The sequence below is a fragment of the Ylistrum balloti genome, unplaced genomic scaffold (genome assembly GCF_031769215.1).
Source record: "Ylistrum balloti isolate Yb309-2 unplaced genomic scaffold, AGI_CSIRO_Ybal_v1 Utg370800, whole genome shotgun sequence".
In the NCBI taxonomy this organism is placed as follows: domain Eukaryota; kingdom Metazoa; phylum Mollusca; class Bivalvia; order Pectinida; family Pectinidae; genus Ylistrum; species Ylistrum balloti.
The window spans coordinates 937,365-955,785 of NW_026782466.1; the positions used below are offsets into that span (position 1 = coordinate 937,365).

General features: G+C 34.9%; 1 protein-coding gene across 3 annotated transcripts in view; it reads right to left on the minus strand.

Annotated features, from left to right (window-relative positions):
- The window catches only part of LOC132558631 (DCC-interacting protein 13-alpha-like), a 43,134-nt gene that overhangs the window by 14,459 nt on the left and 10,254 nt on the right, over nt 1–18,421 (minus strand). For 2 of the 3 annotated variants that reach the window (XM_060223228.1, XM_060223230.1), the window contains exons 5-17: nt 18,087–18,174; nt 17,578–17,619; nt 17,210–17,322; nt 16,542–16,720; nt 16,212–16,376; nt 11,037–11,118; nt 8,484–8,590; nt 8,039–8,081; nt 7,459–7,545; nt 6,988–7,076; nt 3,999–4,160; nt 755–882; nt 202–310 (exon numbers count right to left, since the gene is read on the minus strand). In XM_060223228.1, coding sequence (XP_060079211.1) covers nt 202–310; nt 755–882; nt 3,999–4,160; nt 6,988–7,076; nt 7,459–7,545; nt 8,039–8,081; nt 8,484–8,590; nt 11,037–11,118; nt 16,212–16,376; nt 16,542–16,720; nt 17,210–17,322; nt 17,578–17,619; nt 18,087–18,174 — 1,394 coding nt within the window. The remainder of the gene's footprint in view (nt 1–201; nt 311–754; nt 883–3,998; nt 4,161–6,987; nt 7,077–7,458; nt 7,546–8,038; nt 8,082–8,483; nt 8,591–11,036; nt 11,119–16,211; nt 16,377–16,541; nt 16,721–17,209; nt 17,323–17,577; nt 17,620–18,086; nt 18,175–18,421) is intronic. The other variant, XM_060223229.1, reaches the window with a different exon arrangement.

Sequence of the window (18,421 nt, forward strand, 5' to 3'; positions counted from 1 at the left end):
CAACAGTATAATAAATTTCTGAATTCTTTTTACTGACACAAGTTTTTTTGGTATGTATGATCTTAAAGTGATCAACTATTATCATTTTTGAGACAAATTTCCTCATAGGAAATCCATAAATGTTTAGATAAAAGACAATATAATTTGATAAATAAAAAAAAATTACAGGCATGAATGTTACCAGTGATTACAAACACCTACCTCATACACTCACTAGACACCACGAGTCTGGACTCAGTCATCCTGAACACATTATGAATTGCACGAGCAGCCATGATCTGTCTCATTGTCTCATGCACCAAAGGTTCACCTAGAAGATGAACATAATGTTGGTTTTTAAAAAAGACTTGAACAACCTTTACAGAACTAATAAACCAACCATAACTGATTCAAAACATCTCCAGGAAAATTGTTTGTAAAATGGTATGTATGTGACGAATACTTTAATAATGCTACTTTTAAGTGCTCATCTTTGACAATGGTGACTTGAAACCTTCACTATGGAAACTCTGTTATTGACTTTTAACACTACTGTGACCTTGATCTTGAAGTTACCTGGAAACACTGGTAACAAAAACTGTTTGAAAGTGTTCTTTTTTGTCGTGGTATTAAACAGCTGTGAGGAAGTTTAGGGTTATAGAAGTACTTGAACCTTTACAAATAACCTTGACCCAGACCATACACAAAGAAATAGATATTGGTAATAATTAGAAACATGAGAATTAGAGACACATGGAGAAAGCTGTACACAAACCTCGGTCACTCTTCACCTCCATAGAGCCAAGGAATCGCACAAGGAAACTCTCCACAAACGATGCATTTTCAATGGCAGCATCCAGTGTGTCGAGAACTTCTGTTGCAGACTGATCAAATGGGTTGATCCTTCTGTAATCGTAATCAATGACTTATAAACATACGGAGCTATTTATACAGTATTGTTGGACTCAAATTTTATGGTTTTACAATAAACATCAGATTTTGTGTTGACACTTGATTTTTCAGATAATTCTCGTTCAATGAAATCCAAATTTATTTTCATTTGTATATCATTTCGTGAAAGAGTAAATTTGTGGATAAAGAGTAACCCCATACCGAAACATACACAGAACACCAACAAAAAAGACTGATTTTACAGTAGACCTTCAACATTAAACCCTAACACCTCTTTATCTAAAGACACGTTTTTAGTGTAATGGGATTCTATTATCAGGTCTATTAAATGCTTGATTACAATAACTCAAATAGTTTTTATGGAATGATGAAAGGATATTTTTCCTGTGATTTTATATGATTTTTTGAAGACTAAGAATATAATGACAGATATTCTGATTCAAAACTTGAAAATACCACAATACAAAATGATGAAAATTCTCTTAATCTTGTAGTAAAAAGATCCAATATAGAAACACAGGTGATTTCAGGACTGTTAACTAAACATGTATACAGAAATCACAAGGAAACACGGTCCTAACCAATATCAAAGAAACAACTGGTACTGTACAATAATATTGACACTTGTGTTGGATAGTCTCTAGCCAGATGAAGCTTATAAATCATGGCAATTTGGCTTTATAACTTATACTGGTTGTAAAAGCATAATGTTTGATATTTTATGAAAATCTCTGGTTATCAAATGTAAATAACAATTGTAAACAATCTTCACATTAATTCAAATAAACCTAACACACTTCCCTGGACACCATCTTTGCTAGCCATGAGTTCATCTCATACACAATTAAGAGCATACAGGTGATGAACCCTTGGCTTACAAAGATGCCCGGATATGAGCTATCTTGATATCTTCAGAATTAAGCAACGTTAGTTTATACATTCAATAGCTGATAAGAAGTATGTGAAAATGAAATTTCGCCACATTTGCCAGTTTTAAGCCATACTCAAAACTAAAGCAGACCGTCCTTTAACCACTTTACAATTGAAGCAAACGAAAATTAATGAAAACCTTTACATCATTTCTGTTTTAAATACAAACTTTTGAAATAAAAATGAAAATATTGACATGCTATTGAATTGCGAACTGCAATTATGTAATTGATTGTGAAAATGAGCACACCATGCCAAAAACACTAGAACATAATAAAATAAAACAAAATGAAGTAGCAGAGTAATACTGGTGTGAAGGCTTAACAATATCCACTCCTACTATTTCAGATAAATTTCTTCCAAAATAAGACCAAGGTGAGTTGTTACTTTGTAAATAAAATTTCTGAAAAATATCATAAATTATTGAAGAAAATCAATATTTTCAAGGCATCCATAAAGCGTATCACAGCCTAGCAGTATACAAATATTTGTGAACAAACTCTTCTTTTCATTTAAAATAAAACCTTGATAAAAGCTATTTAATATATTTCTTTTTATATTAACAAAGCCTGGCTGTTAACTCTGGGTCCCCACATCAAAACTTGTTTCAGACACAACCATGATATGAGGGCCATGCATTAAATTCTGTTAATAAATTTATATATTAAATGTATGGTTTATACTGTTATTTTTTTATAACCCCTCAATGTATCAACTCTTGGCAAACGTTGCAAACGAGGTGGGGTAGTCTCCCTTTGGTGAACTGGCAAGACACAGGAATATTGCACTTCCGGATGCATAAATTTTCCCAGAGTACATGATCTTCAGCAAAGGATACATTTGGAAGGTATAGCCATGTCAAATTTTCCTATATATAGTAACCTTGTGTATTAACCTTGAAATATGAACTTGTCAACTATTATTTAAGAATAATATGTATCTGAAGTATCCAGACAAGAAGTGCAACATGAAATTTTTTCCATTAAAAACCTAAAAGCAGAAATATACAAAATAAAACAACAGTAAACAAAAATAAAAATCATTTTCTGACACGATACAGATAACATGGCCTGAGCACAAGCAGTACATATTGGCTAAAAGTACAACATACTAGTATACACAGCAGACAACACTTCTACAAAGACATACTCACTGTACAATACAGTCCAGAGGGAGCCATATACAGCACGCAAATAGAACCATACAATACTGTTATTTTTTACTCAAATAAGTCACATTCGTCGGGTCTAGTAATATTTTTAATAAAATTCTTCCATATCTATGACAATTGAAACAGTATTGTCAATATACTTTAAAATTTTCAGAACGGAGCATGAATGAAAGACTTTAAATCAATATTAATAATGATATGTGGTTTTCATAAATATCAACTTGAGTTATATATATATATATTGTGGTGCATCTTTTTCATTGACTAACTTTCATGCAGCATTGCACACAGCAAAACACACTTACTGCTGTCAGAAAACATGATCAAGTACACATTGTCACTTAGTATTCCAGTTGAAGGCCATTACGTACCTACCTAGAAGTTGTCGCTGTGACGACAACAAAAAAGTATAAAAAAAGCCTACGCTGTAGGTACCTACCTATTGTACCTGTCAGTAAGACACTGTCAGTGTACCACCTTCAGGACAGGTGTCCTGGTGAAAATACTTAGAAAATACCTCCCTACTATAAACATTACAAACCTGTTATGACAATTCATTGCTGGTCAAAGTGTATGTTGTAACTACCTGTAACTATCATCAACATTGTAGAAAAAAACCAACAACTTTATCTCTTTATCTTCTCAAAGGATTTTCTTAAAATTACTTTTCAACTGTTTCCTGCATAATGTATCAACCATGACAAAAAATAAGCTAAAAATACAATGTATTTTTTTCCTTTAACCTCATAAAATATGTGAGTATTACAAATATGTAGGGTAGACCTTCCCCAAATAAGAACTTCATACTTACAGTAAGACTACACCTTCCCAAAATATTAACTAGGATTTGATAGGTAGCACTCGGTCAGAGGTATGACCCAAAACAGTGATATACTACAGCTATCTATAACACTCACTACAGGTAATCTGTATGTTTTACCTACATAATAGTCAACAAACATACAACAACAAAGAGAAAAGAAAAGCTACAGGGCAGGGCACTGACTTTGGGGGGCCAGCCAGGTTGGTCGTCACGGTGCCGTTCTCATCTGTGGGTGTGATAATGTCAAACTGTATGGGTGCATCCGGGAGGAAAACATCGCCTGGGGAGGGGGCGGGGCCAGAGGTTGTCGTCGGGGACGTCGCGTTGTTGTTGTTACTGGCATTACTGTACATCACAGAAAGGAAACAAAATATGATAAACACACAGTCTAGAAAATAAAGCACTTGGATCTAACTAGTGAGGTAACCTTCCAGGTACTTGTTTCCCTTACAAAAGGCCAGAAATCCAAGAGGGATTGTATAATCTTTGTGAGTTGTTTTCTTCTTTTTGCAATCCCAAAACGACGATGTGCCCAACTTGGGTCACCTATTTTGTTTTTCAGATCAGTCCAAAAATAGAGCATTGACAAATTGAGGTTGACACATAAAATTTGAGAAAGGTATATCCATTATTTCTCAAGAACCAGCATTTACAAACTTCAGCTGTCAGAATCCAAGATAGCTAGTGGGCAATAAGGTACATATTTCTTTAACCTTAATAGAAATAATTTCAAATATCATATGAATATATACAAATAAATGCATATTAGTGGCCTGAAAGGTTACCTGGTAACAATCCAGAACTGACACATGCAGAGAAACTATAGCACACATTGTACAACACACATCAGCCAGCATAATACATCCTCATGGACCAGTGATAGCAGAACAAAGAAGTCTTTGTTTACAGAAATTATTTGTTATAATGTCAATGTTTCTTTGTTTACAGAAATTATTTGTTATAATGTCAATGCTCCTTTGTTTACAGAAATTATTTGTTATAATGTCAATGTTAACAGAAATTATTTGTTATAATGTCAATGTTTCTTTGTTTACAGAAATTATTTGTTATAATGTCAATGCTCCTTTGTTTACAGAAATTATTTGTTATAATGTCAATGTTAACAGAAATTATTTGTTATAATGTCAATGTTTCTTTGTTTATAGAAATTATTGGTTATCAATTTGTTTACCAGAACTGTAGATTCTGTAGTGTAAAACTACATCCAGTCATTTCACCTTATATATCTCAATACAAATCAAACATAGTGCTGACTCACAGTAGGAGGTGAGTTTATCAAAGAAAAGTAATACACAATTTGTTTTTTGCGTTTTTACTGAAACTGTTATAGATATGGGTGAGCATATCAAATGATGTGAGCCTATTGATAGAAAAATTTAGTTTGAAACAATGGACTAATTATGTATATGTGCTGGAATATTTATCAACAAAATGAAAGAGTCCTTGGAAATACAACACTACCAGGTAATGCTTAGTTACTAGTGTAAGTACAAACATAAACGTTAATCCTGTGTTCTGGGCTATTACTTTTCCACTCGGACATGCTGGTCAGTCACAAGAGACCATGATACAAAGAACATTCCAAATGTCAACAAACAAAATTGAAATTGGAAATATTACAAGATTTTTCTTTTTCAGAAACTTTAAAGGAAATGCTGCTAGCATACAGTTAATTCACACAGCAGATACAGACAATATGCTGAGATATGTTTACATCTAATAGAACAGTTAAGATGTTGGGAGGATTGATAGAACACAACAAATAATATTTAAAACTATCCTACCCTTATAACGTATTACCTCTATGTCCTATCTGTGACAATGTGATTTAACCCCATGTTTTGACACTACCAGCTGTCACTCTGACCATGGAAACTATTGTCATCCCCACCCCCATCCGTGACACTGCCAGCTGACACTCTGACCTTGGAAAATATTGTCATCCCCACCCCCATCCGTGACACTGCCAGCTGACACTCTGACCTTGGAAACTATTGTCATCCCCACCCCCATCCTAACACTGCCAGCTGACACTCTGACCTTGGAAACTATTGTCATCCCCACCCCTATCCGTGACACTGCCAGCTGTCACTCTGACCTTGGAAACTACTGTCATCCCCACCCCCACCCCACCCCCCACCCCAAGCTGTGACACTGCCAGCTGACACTCTGACCTTGGAAACTATTGTCATCCCCACCCCCATCCGTGACACTGCCAGCTGTCACTCTGACCTTGGAAACTATTGTCATCCCCACCCCCACCCCACCCCCCACCCCAAGCTGTGACACTGCCAGCTGACACTCTGACCTTGGAAACTATTGTCATCCCCATCCCCATCCGTGACACTGCCAGCTGACACTCTGACCTTGGAAACTATTGTCATCCCCACCCCCATCCGTGACACTGCCAGCTGACACTCTGACCTTGGAAACTGTCATCATTCCCACCCCCACCCCAAGCAGTGACACTGCCAGCTGACACTCTGACCTTGGAAACTATTGTCATCCCCACCCCCATCCGTGACACTGCCAGCTGACACTCTGACCTTGGAAACTATTGTCATCCCCACCCCCACCCTACCCCCCCACCCCAAGCTGTGACACTGCCAGCTGACACTCTGACCATGGAAGCTATTGTCATCCCCACCCCCCACCCTACCCCCCACCCCAAGCTGTGACACTACCAGCTGAAACATTGGTCTTGGAAATTATTGTTATCCCCACCCCCTATCCCATTTTGTGACACTACATGCTGACATTCTGGCCCTGGAAACTATCACCACCCCCAAAATGCTACCCCATGTTGTGTCATTACCAGCTGACAATCTGAGAATCATCATCCCCACCCCTTACCCAAGGTTGTGGCACTGACAGCTGACATTCTAACCCTGGGAACTATCACCACCTTTACCCCCTCCCCACTTTGTGACACTGTCAGTTGACACTTTAACCTTGGAAACTATCACCACATCCATCCCCTCCCAACTTCATGACACTGTCAGCAGATACTCTGACCCTTAATAACTAAGACTACACCCACATTCTATCCCAGGTTGTGAGACCACTGACTTGGTCTATAGAAAAATCCATACTGTACTCAGGTTTGTAATAATAGGATGTTAGCCCTGTGACCTAAGAATGTGATCTTTACCTGCTGATACTCTGCCCATCAGGACTACTGGATTCAGACACTGAACCAGATGCCTGCTTTGTCATGCTACTACTGCTACCAGCCCTCTCCTATAAACACAGAAGTACATATTCAGTAATTTATCAACACAAAAGGAATACATTCTTTATCAGTAAGTTAAAATGGTTTAAAGTTTACTAGTAATATTGATATACTATTACTGACAGATTTCTTTTCTTATTTCAAGCATGAAAAATCAAGTACTTTCAAACTTTATGAAAATGGTGTTTGGGTGGGGACATATTTCTTACCACTATGTGACTTTCTAAGGGTACATGAACCACTAAATTGCTTTATTGTTAGACACTGATTCAGTCTACAACGGTTTCTTTAGTCATGGAGGCTGGAGGGGTATTTGACTTTCCCTTCACCCCAGTTGGAGGGGGTGGGGAAGAGGGAGAGGGGAATGTTTCATCAACCCTTTTTAATTACCTTCTTGGTTTGTTGTGGAGGTGGATGAGCTTTAGTTCCCTTCTCATAGCCACTCTCTCTCACTATGTTGTTGATTGTACAAATCCACTGAAAAAGAACATAGGTAAGTTAGTATACATAAACACAAAACCATAAATTATCTCCACTTTAAAGTCGTTTGACCCTCATTTCAACAAATTTTCAGTCAAATAGATCAAATCTATACTATATAGTACACCCTATAGCTTTATCACTTTTTGTACCAAACTGAAGGTAGAGATGACTAGTCAGCATCCCTCAGCAGATATCAGCAAAGTTGATGGACAGGTTTAGGCAAACCTAGTCATCAGGTTCTGATGAGGCATACTTAACAAGCTGAAACTTGTCAACTAATAAACTTTCCTGATATCTTCTGACAGATGTTGTCTAGTCATCTCTACTTTCATTTTTGATTCCCTTATTGAACTGGATTCTGTATTCCTTAGGAATTCTTCTGCAGAGGACAGCCAAAACACTGAGAATATTTAGCTGGATGTTGAATCTCTCAAATTGTTTAATGAACTGATAGGAGACATAAAAGTGTTTAAACATAAGAGCCTACCTCATCTTTCTCTCTGTCGTTCTCTGCCTGTACCACAATGGATCTGAAACAGTTTGATAATCATACATATAGCAATCTACGATTGACAATCATATAGAGAAACTTGATTCTCACTCTACACTAGTTGGAAAGGTTATAATATCAAGCTTTCACACAAGTTCCCATTAGCTGCAAGGTCTACAACATCTTTAGCATCCCACAGTGAATACAAAATGGAAGCATGTTTCATATACTGTACAACTTCTTTACAAATTCTAAAAGATTAATTTTGAATGAAATGAAAACTTAAGACATACCATGGAGTGGTCCATATTATGGATAACCTCTACAGATTTTTAGAATTTCACATAGATGAAATATTTAGACATTATCTTAAATCTGGAAGATTGGAGGTTGTGTTTTCTAACACTGACTACATCAATCATAAACTAAACAAAGGCATTACTTCTTTTTTTGGGATACAACAGCAAACACAAATCTCCTATCATCTGCCTCACATGGTTCCGCCATCACTCCAGGCTCATTGAGATCCAGCACCAGACTTCCTGCCAACTGGATAAGAACAAAGAATTTAAGAATTTTAAAATGGTATATGACAGAGATTTTCAACTCTCGTCTACAATTCTATATACATGAAAGTAAAATATTTTCTTTCTTTAAATAGCTAAATTGTTACTTGTAAAACACACCTGATTATGAATCAATACCCTGATACCACCCAGTCAGTTTTCAAATGAGTCCCTTTATTTACAAATCTTGGATCTGACAGTGATACATGCATCATATATCTCATGTTTTTGGATACAATAAAAATTCCTAGGTAACCAGAAACATTATCTAAAACACTTGCCTTGTAGTATTTTTTCTCAAAATCTGCATTTGGTACAAAATGTGCTTTGATAAAAAAGTAGTGAAAATGGTGACAGCATTGTGAAAGATGATGTGATGGAAGATATCAAACAAACTGGTTTTAATTTTTATTTTGTTCAGTTTCATAATTTATAAAAGCAACCACAAAGCAATTACAAAATTCGACCAACGGAAATTTCCTTTGACAAAACAATACATTGTATATACAGTACCTCAAATGAGTCCACAAAAGATATCAAGGCCAACAGCCCTTAAATGTACATAATGACTGCCTACAGTCGTTACAGGAAATGAATAACACATTTAGGATATCGGGGGATATTTGTGATTGTGAAAGGCAATATCAGGCTGGACCAAGGAGGGCTGGGTAGGTTGTTTAGGACTGCTAAAACTACAAGTATTGTTACACAGGGTAAGAATATTAGTACCTCTGCTGTAAAGAATTTCAAAACATTTGTATTGTCGACTCATTGAAATAGGACAACATCACATTCAACTTTTGAAATAAAACTTTTACTAAAATTATATCTCACATAACGGAAAACTTCACAATTCATTCATGTTCTTAAAAAATAACAATTTTCAGACTTCAATCAAAAGAAATAAAAAGATCATTCTGTAACTAAGTTATCGGTGCAGTGCTGGGTCCCCGCCCACCTGGTGCTATGCTATATATAGTACATATAACCATGTCTTACAAAGGGGTTGTTAGTCTTGGACAGATTCTGGAAATAAATTGACAACACGTTAATTTTTTTTTGCACCTACAACACAATTTTTTCTTTATGAGATGCATTTATATATAGTTATCCGTCAATAAGCCCATCATATCTATATATAACAGTAAGTCCATTATATTCTTAAAGCAATAACCCCAGCATATTTACAAAACAATATGTCTCCAATATTTATAAAACAATTCATTAATGATACAAGTGTGACAGGAATCGAAGCACAACATATTCCCAACGATAACCCATGCCTATTGACCCACAGGGCTTATTGCAGTAAAACAAAAGTTGTTTCAACATTGTGAAACATGACAATAAATCCTCTAAATAAGACATTCTATTGTCAGTTACTGTTTTATATAGACCCAGCCAATCCATGTTATATTCAGCAGCATTACCAACAAATGTTATTTCAAGGTCCTGTAATAAGCCCGTCCTCTGACTTTGAGTCAAAGTGATGGTCCCCTGGGCTTATTGCAGTATAACCAATGTTGCACCGTGGCAGGAATGACAATTCTCATTGGCTTAAGTTCAAGATTTGTTAGTCACTGATAATGTTTGATTGGCTCTATACTCTGTAAAACAATGTTTCTATAATGTAACAGGGCATCTACAAAACTAGACAATATCTATAGAATTTCAATTTGATGCCAAGGACTTTCACTTTTAATGATGTAAAGTCAAAGGGAAAATATAAGGTTGTACTTTGTTGTGTGAGTCCAACACATTTGGTTTTTAATGCTAAATCGTTCAAATTTAAATTTAAATATTTGAAGTACATGCAAGGGCAAAATTGCCACTGAATAAAAAGCTGTAGGAGCCAGTATTAATTTGTAGGCAACATATTCCACATATTTAATGTCATAAAATATAAAATGTCACAGACAACTAACTTCTCAAAATTTTATGTTTCAAATTTTATATTCTGTTGTTAAAGTGTGAATAGTGAAGTTAATTAAGTGATCCAGTGAATGATAAAATCTAAAAACTAGTCAACATCATTGTGATCTGGGTGTGATGTGATAACTATAAGGTTATATATATTATTATATATATATTTATATATCATAAACTCTAAATACTTCAAGCAGATAGAAATTAGTTCATTCTACTGTAAAGACATTGTTCTATCAATGGTTCAAATTTTTGAAATTTTGACCAAAATTTTGAACTAAAAAGGATATCATTTTTACTGATGAAATGAAACAGACTTTTGTTTTCTCTAAAAACTTTATTTTCAGGTTGTGTATTTTCAATGGTTTTATTTCATCCTTGGAAAAATACCACTCTTTGAAAATAAACTTTAAAAGTGTTTGATTGTGGCCTGTCAAAAATTTCAACAGCTAGGCAGAATAATTACATGACAGTGACTTGACGGTACAAGATGGCTGACTCACCTCATCCTTAGCCTGACACATAAGGTTACCAGCCTGGGTGAAGAAGAAACATTTCTCCCACTTTGTTGCCAACAGCTGCTTACTGTGAAAGAAACAATTTAATCTCTTAAACCAGTTTGGACAGTAAAATAAAACCTCTTCATAGACAGCCAACGACACATCTTCTGATAAATAAAGAAAGGCTACCACTTGTAAAAACTTTCTAAAAACCATGTTCTCTATCAGGAAAATTATATTAGTTGACATTTCCTGGTTAAGTTAAGTGTGCCAAATCTATAATTTATAACAAACTGAACTTCAAAAGAAACTGATAATGGAAAAAAAAAAACCAAAAACAAAAGTAAAACAAATTAAATGAGGAAAATTCCCTAAATATACAGAAACAAGTGTGAGTTTGTAGTTTTCTTGAATAAATGTTGAATTTTTGTGTTAAGTTGATGTATAACCATTTCAAGAATTGATCTCAGAGGTATAGCTAATATCTAAAACACTTACAAAACAAGATATTTATCAATAAGATAGTGCAAACATAATCAAATCAGATTAGAGGTTACACTCAAACATTTTACTTCAAGATGACTTCTGACGTTAAGCTTTGTCCAATCACCACTAGGGATGATTAGGTATTAGTGTATAATCTGTGGGATCAAGTGATACCCTGAATTATTAGCAACATATTGGTAAAAGAAAATCTTTTTGACTCTAGATTGCAAACAGGAAAATGTATCCATATATAAAACCAGATATGAGATTTAATGGTTTAAACGTTCGCACAATGTTATCCTTGGAATGTGATTTCTTCTTCTATAAAACACTACAGTACTACAGATCTTATTATTTCTAGAATACATGTACTACTTCAGTAGTGCAGCAATAATAAAATGTACAATATTTGTGTTAAAAGTCAGAGAAATATATGACAGTAAAGACTCAATAATCCAGCTACCATTTATTTACAATAAATGGTTCTGGTATCTTTTAGTCCTTGTAGATAAGTATTCCACATAAATAATGATTTCGCTATGGGTTCACCATATCTATTTAACACAGGCCTATTAGACTTCATAGCACTGGCCGCTTGATAGTGGCACCATTGATTGTTGTTGCTGGGAAGAAGCACTGAGAATTCTTTTTACAAAAAAGTAGCTACACAGGTTAGTGATGGGTAGGTGGTGGCACCGCAGGTTATTGGTGGCCGAGTAGTGGCATCTCAGATTAGCAGTGGCTAAATTGTGGCACCAAAGATTAGTGTCAGCTGAATTGTACCATCACAGGTTACTGGTGGCCAAGAAGTGGAACCATACAATAGTGGTGGCTATGGAGTGGCTTCACAGATAACTGGTGGTCAAGGAGTAGCTCCACATATCATAGTGGTGGCCAAGTAGTGAAACCACAAATTAGTGTAGCCAAGTAATAGAACTGTAGATTAGTGGTGGCTGAGTATTGGAACCACAAATTAGTGGTGGCTGAGTAGTGGAACCACAAACTAGTGGTGACCGAGTAGTGGAAGCACAAACTAGTGGTGGCTGAATAGTGGAACCACAAATCAGTGATGGCTGAGTAGTAGAACCACAAACTAGTGGTGGCTGAGTAGTAGCAGCATAAATTAGATTACTGGTGGCTATGTAGTGGCTCTACAGATTACTGGTGGCCATGTTGTGGCTCTACAGATTACTGGTGGCCATGTAGTGGCTCCATAGATTACTGGCGGCCATGTTGTGGCTCAACAGATTACTGGTGACCAAGTAATTGCTCCACAGATTAGAAGTGACATCCACATATTAGATGTGGCTGACTCTAGCAACATAGATTATTAGTGGCCAAATCAAGTAGTCTCAACTTCACAAACAGAAATTAGTGATCATCTGTAGCAATGAAAAAATATCTATTACTTAAGATTTAGCAACACAACGAGTATGATTTTGTGAGTACCAAACACATCACATCTATATTTAAGAATGTGCAAAGTGAAAAGTTTACAATTGCAATTTGTTTGGCTGAAAGGGAGTCACACGTATAAAAGGGAACACTCTCCATGCGGATGTATTTAGATTTACTTGGTTTTATGAATACATGTATATGTGTATCACAGAAGTACAGATGAAATCTTAACTGAAAAATGTTGATGCATAGTCATATTCATGTTTTCTGTTCCATTTATATGTTAAGTAACTGTGCTCACACATGACATAATACTTTTCTGATGTTGAAATGTTCCATTTTGTTAGAATCAGAAAGTGAAAGTACTGTAATGTGAAATAATTTCAGGTTTTGTAAATACTTTGTTGTACCAATTTAAACATATTATTATACTCGTCAGGATTACTTAGATAATTCAATAGCATGTTTCATTTTATACTTTTAACAAAACAGTGGGGATGTTCTTGGTTATGGTGGTTCATAAGCTTTAAAGCAATGATGTTTACCAACAAATTGTTTTAAAAAATGACCTGCATCAGAGACATTCATTTCAATACAAATAATTTATGAAAATGATATCTTAAACCCAAGTTAGCATTTTTTATTATTTTTTGCCAGAACAGACTGAATGTTTCTGAGCAGAGAGTCTGAACATTATTTCCCAACATGTATGGACTAATAAGTTTGGAGAGCGTTCCCACTACTAAGCCAGCTATAACCCATCACTTTATCTTACCCAATAGGAAATATCTTGGACCTATAGTGAATAACACAAAACAATATGGAAACATAAGAAAAATAAGTAAAATAAGGATTAAATGTAGACACAGGCTGATCAATGTTAATACAATTATCATACAAAAATAAAACATAACTTGAAACTCAAATTTTAATAAAATAATACATTTAAGTCTAAAATGAGTAACTGCATATCATAAACAAGGGAAACATATGTCTCATACCATACCGAGTTAGTGACATCAACAACAGTGTAGAAGTATACAGTGTACTGACATATTATTACTGTATGTAATTATATATATATTGTATACAGGTTTATCTCCTATAAAGCATTCTATTAACTTTACATTGTTCATGCTGTACACAGGGAAGTTAATTCACCTTAAACAAGGCTTATCATCATGCTTGATGTTTTCTATGACAAGTAAAACTATTACTTTAAATAGAAAAATGATATATTATCTCATACCTATATATATGGAACATTGGTTTATCTTTTGAAACACATCCAATTATAATATTTTTCTTTTATACATCTAGGACAGAAAAATGTGCTAACAATAAGACCAAATGGCCTGGAATAGCAATCCAGCAGGTGATACCGTAAAACAGAAATTTGGATCATCACTTGAGCAATCATGTGTCATTTAGCTCCCAAGTTCGACTCCCAACCAAAGATTAGTTTCAACAGTTAGGATCTCTATACAAGTACAAATGTCTTTGATATCAACTGGTAATTTTCTTTTAACACCATGACACTGACTATTGAGTAACAAATACTGATAAAGTGTCAAGCATCACTTTTCTTCAGAGACCAGGCATTCTGGTCATCATATTTATTGACAATTGATATGTATTGCTTTTAAATGTGTAGCATTCTCAAAAATACTCTTTAGTATAAGCATGCTCCAACAGTTATGTATTAGTGTTATAAAAACAATACTACAATATGTAGGTTTCAAACAACATCCTTTTGTAATTGTTTCAAACATGTTTATCTGATGTTCTTAAGTAACCTGGACACTATAAAATCAGTTAATTTCCTGAGGCTCAACTTTCTGTGTTTTTCAAACATTTACTATTTCCTGAATGCTTTATTTTGAGAATGAATATATTGCAAAAAATCTGCTGATAACAATTTAACAGTTTGGTAACATATGCATTCTTGGATTCTAAATACTTGTGAAATGAAGGAAATTCAAACCCCACAAAAATGAATGATTTCACAGTAAACTGCTTGATTCTTCTATTCATATAATTGATAACAAATCAAACTATACACTTGTGTGTCTTTCGTACAATTTTTGGGTGGTATACACTGCTGGTGGACATTTAGTCTCTAAGGTTTGCTGTGTAACCTGCATGCCACGTTTCAATTCATTCGAATAGTAGCATAGTTCAGAATATGTATATATGGAATTTACATCCTTTTGAAATAATCCAGCATTGAAAATTATAAAATTTATAAGAAATAATGGGGTTACCGTATCTAGGTACTAGGTATTAACATTTTAAGCCTTAGCATTACTGACAAGTCCTAGAATGACAAAACAGCAGTATGTTGCTGTCCAATTCATTATTTGTCGTTGTCCCTAATTCTAAATTTTTATCGAAAAGTATTGTTCACTTGTGTTTCATTTGTACAATCTTAATACCAAACCTAGAAACTCACTAAATCAGATACAGGAATAACTGTTTTTTCCAACTTTGTTGACGGAGCTAAATGGGGGTAGAAGGACTGCAATATTATGTTTGATGATACAGGCTAGAAATACATTAAATTTTTTATACAGCAGGTAACCAACAATGTTTATAAGCATGTATTGATACTAATGATGTACAGTGGTTTATTTCTTGTTGACTTCTAAATTCAGGGTAAATATATCTTGCCTGGGAAGACACAGGTATCCAGTTTTATGTTTGAGAAATGTAGCATGTTTATCTATATCAAGATATTGTGTTGAGTTATCCCAGCCTTATTTCATCAGCTGTGGAACAAGCAGCTTGTTCAGCTCATGTAAGGAAGGTGTGATGAGGTGTGTTGAGTTTGGAGATAGGCTTTTATCATTTTATATCAGACATTCAGGTGTGGGAACAAGAAGATATCCCATTATTATTCCATTAACAGATATAATGTTTGTTTTCTGAGTTTATCCCCTTTGGAATATGCAGGGTCATTTTAAAGTAAGGTATGCAGTAGTCTTCTAGCAGCAGGAGGGCACCTCATTGTACATCATGTGGGAGGCCCATTCTGTAACCAAGGACATGTGACATTACTGAGTACTTTGGTTTTCTGATAAACAAAAACTGAAACCAAAATACTACACATCTCAAATTATCACCCGAGTTAGCAAAGTCTTTCGCTCTACTTGATGAAGTAATATCCAGGGTTCTGGTGTGGAGGGAGCAAAGGAGTTGATGACGATTACTAGCAGACTGAAGTACAGATAGACAGCTATGGAAAACATATTCATGTTGGAAGAATATTGGAGTTTGTCGTAACTATTACCTTACCTTCGAATGTATAGGTAACCAGCTTTCTGTGTGAGTGTAGTATTGGGGGGTATATAAGGCATGTCAAGAGGTGGCTGACCATGGTACAGATGTGCACTTTGCTGTTCCAGATTGTCAATCAAATCCACTGTTTTCTTAGTCTCCTGCTGAAGTTCCTGTTGTACCCTTTAAAAACACAGCAAAAAGTAAAAAATCAGGACTATTGAAATTGATTTTGAGGAAAAAAATAAACCTGAAATGTTTGAAAGTTCTTATTTGAGATTTTCTCAATTCTAGAAAAAATTGATATCCATGTTGTTTTATTAACTTTATCATCATTTAATGTCCTACCCTTGCACACTGGTGGCAATATTAGTGAGAAAATCTTCTATATCAGTCTTTCCCACAGCATCCTGCCCCATCCTGAAGAAGGCCCTCTGTGCATGGAGGTATCCCATGACAGGCTCCAACAGACAGAACTTCCTCTTGTATTGTAGGGCGTTTAGGCAGGAAAAGTAGTGTAAAGATGTCTGAAACACAACACAGCCGTATGTATGATGCCAGTGTATGCGGTAGTGGTAAACAGCATGAATCAATTAAACCATATTTCCAAAAAGTTTTAGAATTAATTCAACAATTAACACAGAAGATTAAACAAATGAAAGAAAAGAAACAAGAGATTCCTGTAGGATCTTGGTGTCCTCCTTCTGAGGCCATGTACAGAAATCAGAGAGGGATCATTCGTCTGTTATCCTGAAACTTGCCTTAATAATATTGATATAACTAAAAACAAAAGTAGATTTCTATCTCCAAGACATTGACTTACCCTGCATCAATGGCGTGCTAAGTTCAAACTTTACAATAATGTTTCAAAATCTGGTTACACACTAATTTCTCACAAAGAATATGATAAATGTAAATTAAAGATGTAATCACAGACTTAACAGAACAAGACTGTAAAATGATGACAGAATCTAAGATCTGATTTATCCACAGAGGAAAATAACGTAAAACTATACCTGATGAAATTTCTTCCTCGTTAAATATAGCTCTTGATTGGCGTCATTCCTTGATCTCTCATCCTCTCTTCTCTTTGGTAGTTTCATGTATCTACTTTGGGCACTTGAATGTTCTGGATATATAGATTAATATTTGTCATCAACATTTCTTTGATCACTCATATGAAATAAAAATTGCATGCAAAATCCCTTATAAAATGAACCAAGAGAAAACGTTCTTTATGTAACTTTTTTCTTTCTTCCCAAGGCTTATTTTGTTCTTTGTAAATACTGAAAGGATTCCCAACCTATCATTTGCTTTACTTATGGTGATAAATTGTAGACAATCCACAATTCTTGGAAATAAAAGTCACAACAGAAATACTTACCACTTGATGCGATATTAAACATCTCGTACATTGTCATCACCTCTGAAAGAATAAGATGCAAAGAAAAAATGTTCAATGTTTGTAACGACAGGACTACATATGTATATAGAGAAAGTCATAACTAAATAATTTATTTAATGTATTGATTCTAATTAAGTATGATTTAAGAACATCTATACAACTGATACAGCCAATAGTAAGAAATGCCAATTGCATAAGAATTGATAAACAAAGAGATATCATTTTGAGCACACATATCAGATTTCTCCAGTGCTCAGTCCATGCCTGGTAAGGTTACCACGTTTAGCAATTTTCCCTCTAAATATTCCCCTGACTATTAGTTGGTGATGTTGTGTCCCTGAGCATACTGGAGGATAAAGATGGTCTTACAAAACATGAAACTTAAACAGAGCAGCAATACAGTAACTACAATCTTATGTAAATGTTCTTAAACAGCCTGATGCATATACAGTGGTCTCCCATGCTATATACAATTACACAGAACAAACCTTCGAGGTCAGCCTGAAGGAACTTGGTGCAGGGATACATCATGGTCTCTGACAGCTGGGCTGACAGCACCTGCTGGATGGAGCTCACCTAGTAAAAATTAAAATGAGATATTTCTGTTCACAAGTTAAATGACTTTTACATTAAATGATTCAACACTCAATCAATGACCTCTTCCTGATGTGGAATATGATTGTTTTTTTTTTTAACTTTCACATGTAAAGTACAGAAAATACTTGTCCTAGTGTAAATGATATTGAGGTTTTAAATCAAGGGTTATAAAAAAATTTTATCTGTTATTGTAATAATGAAGATATACAGGGGTGTAAATTAATGA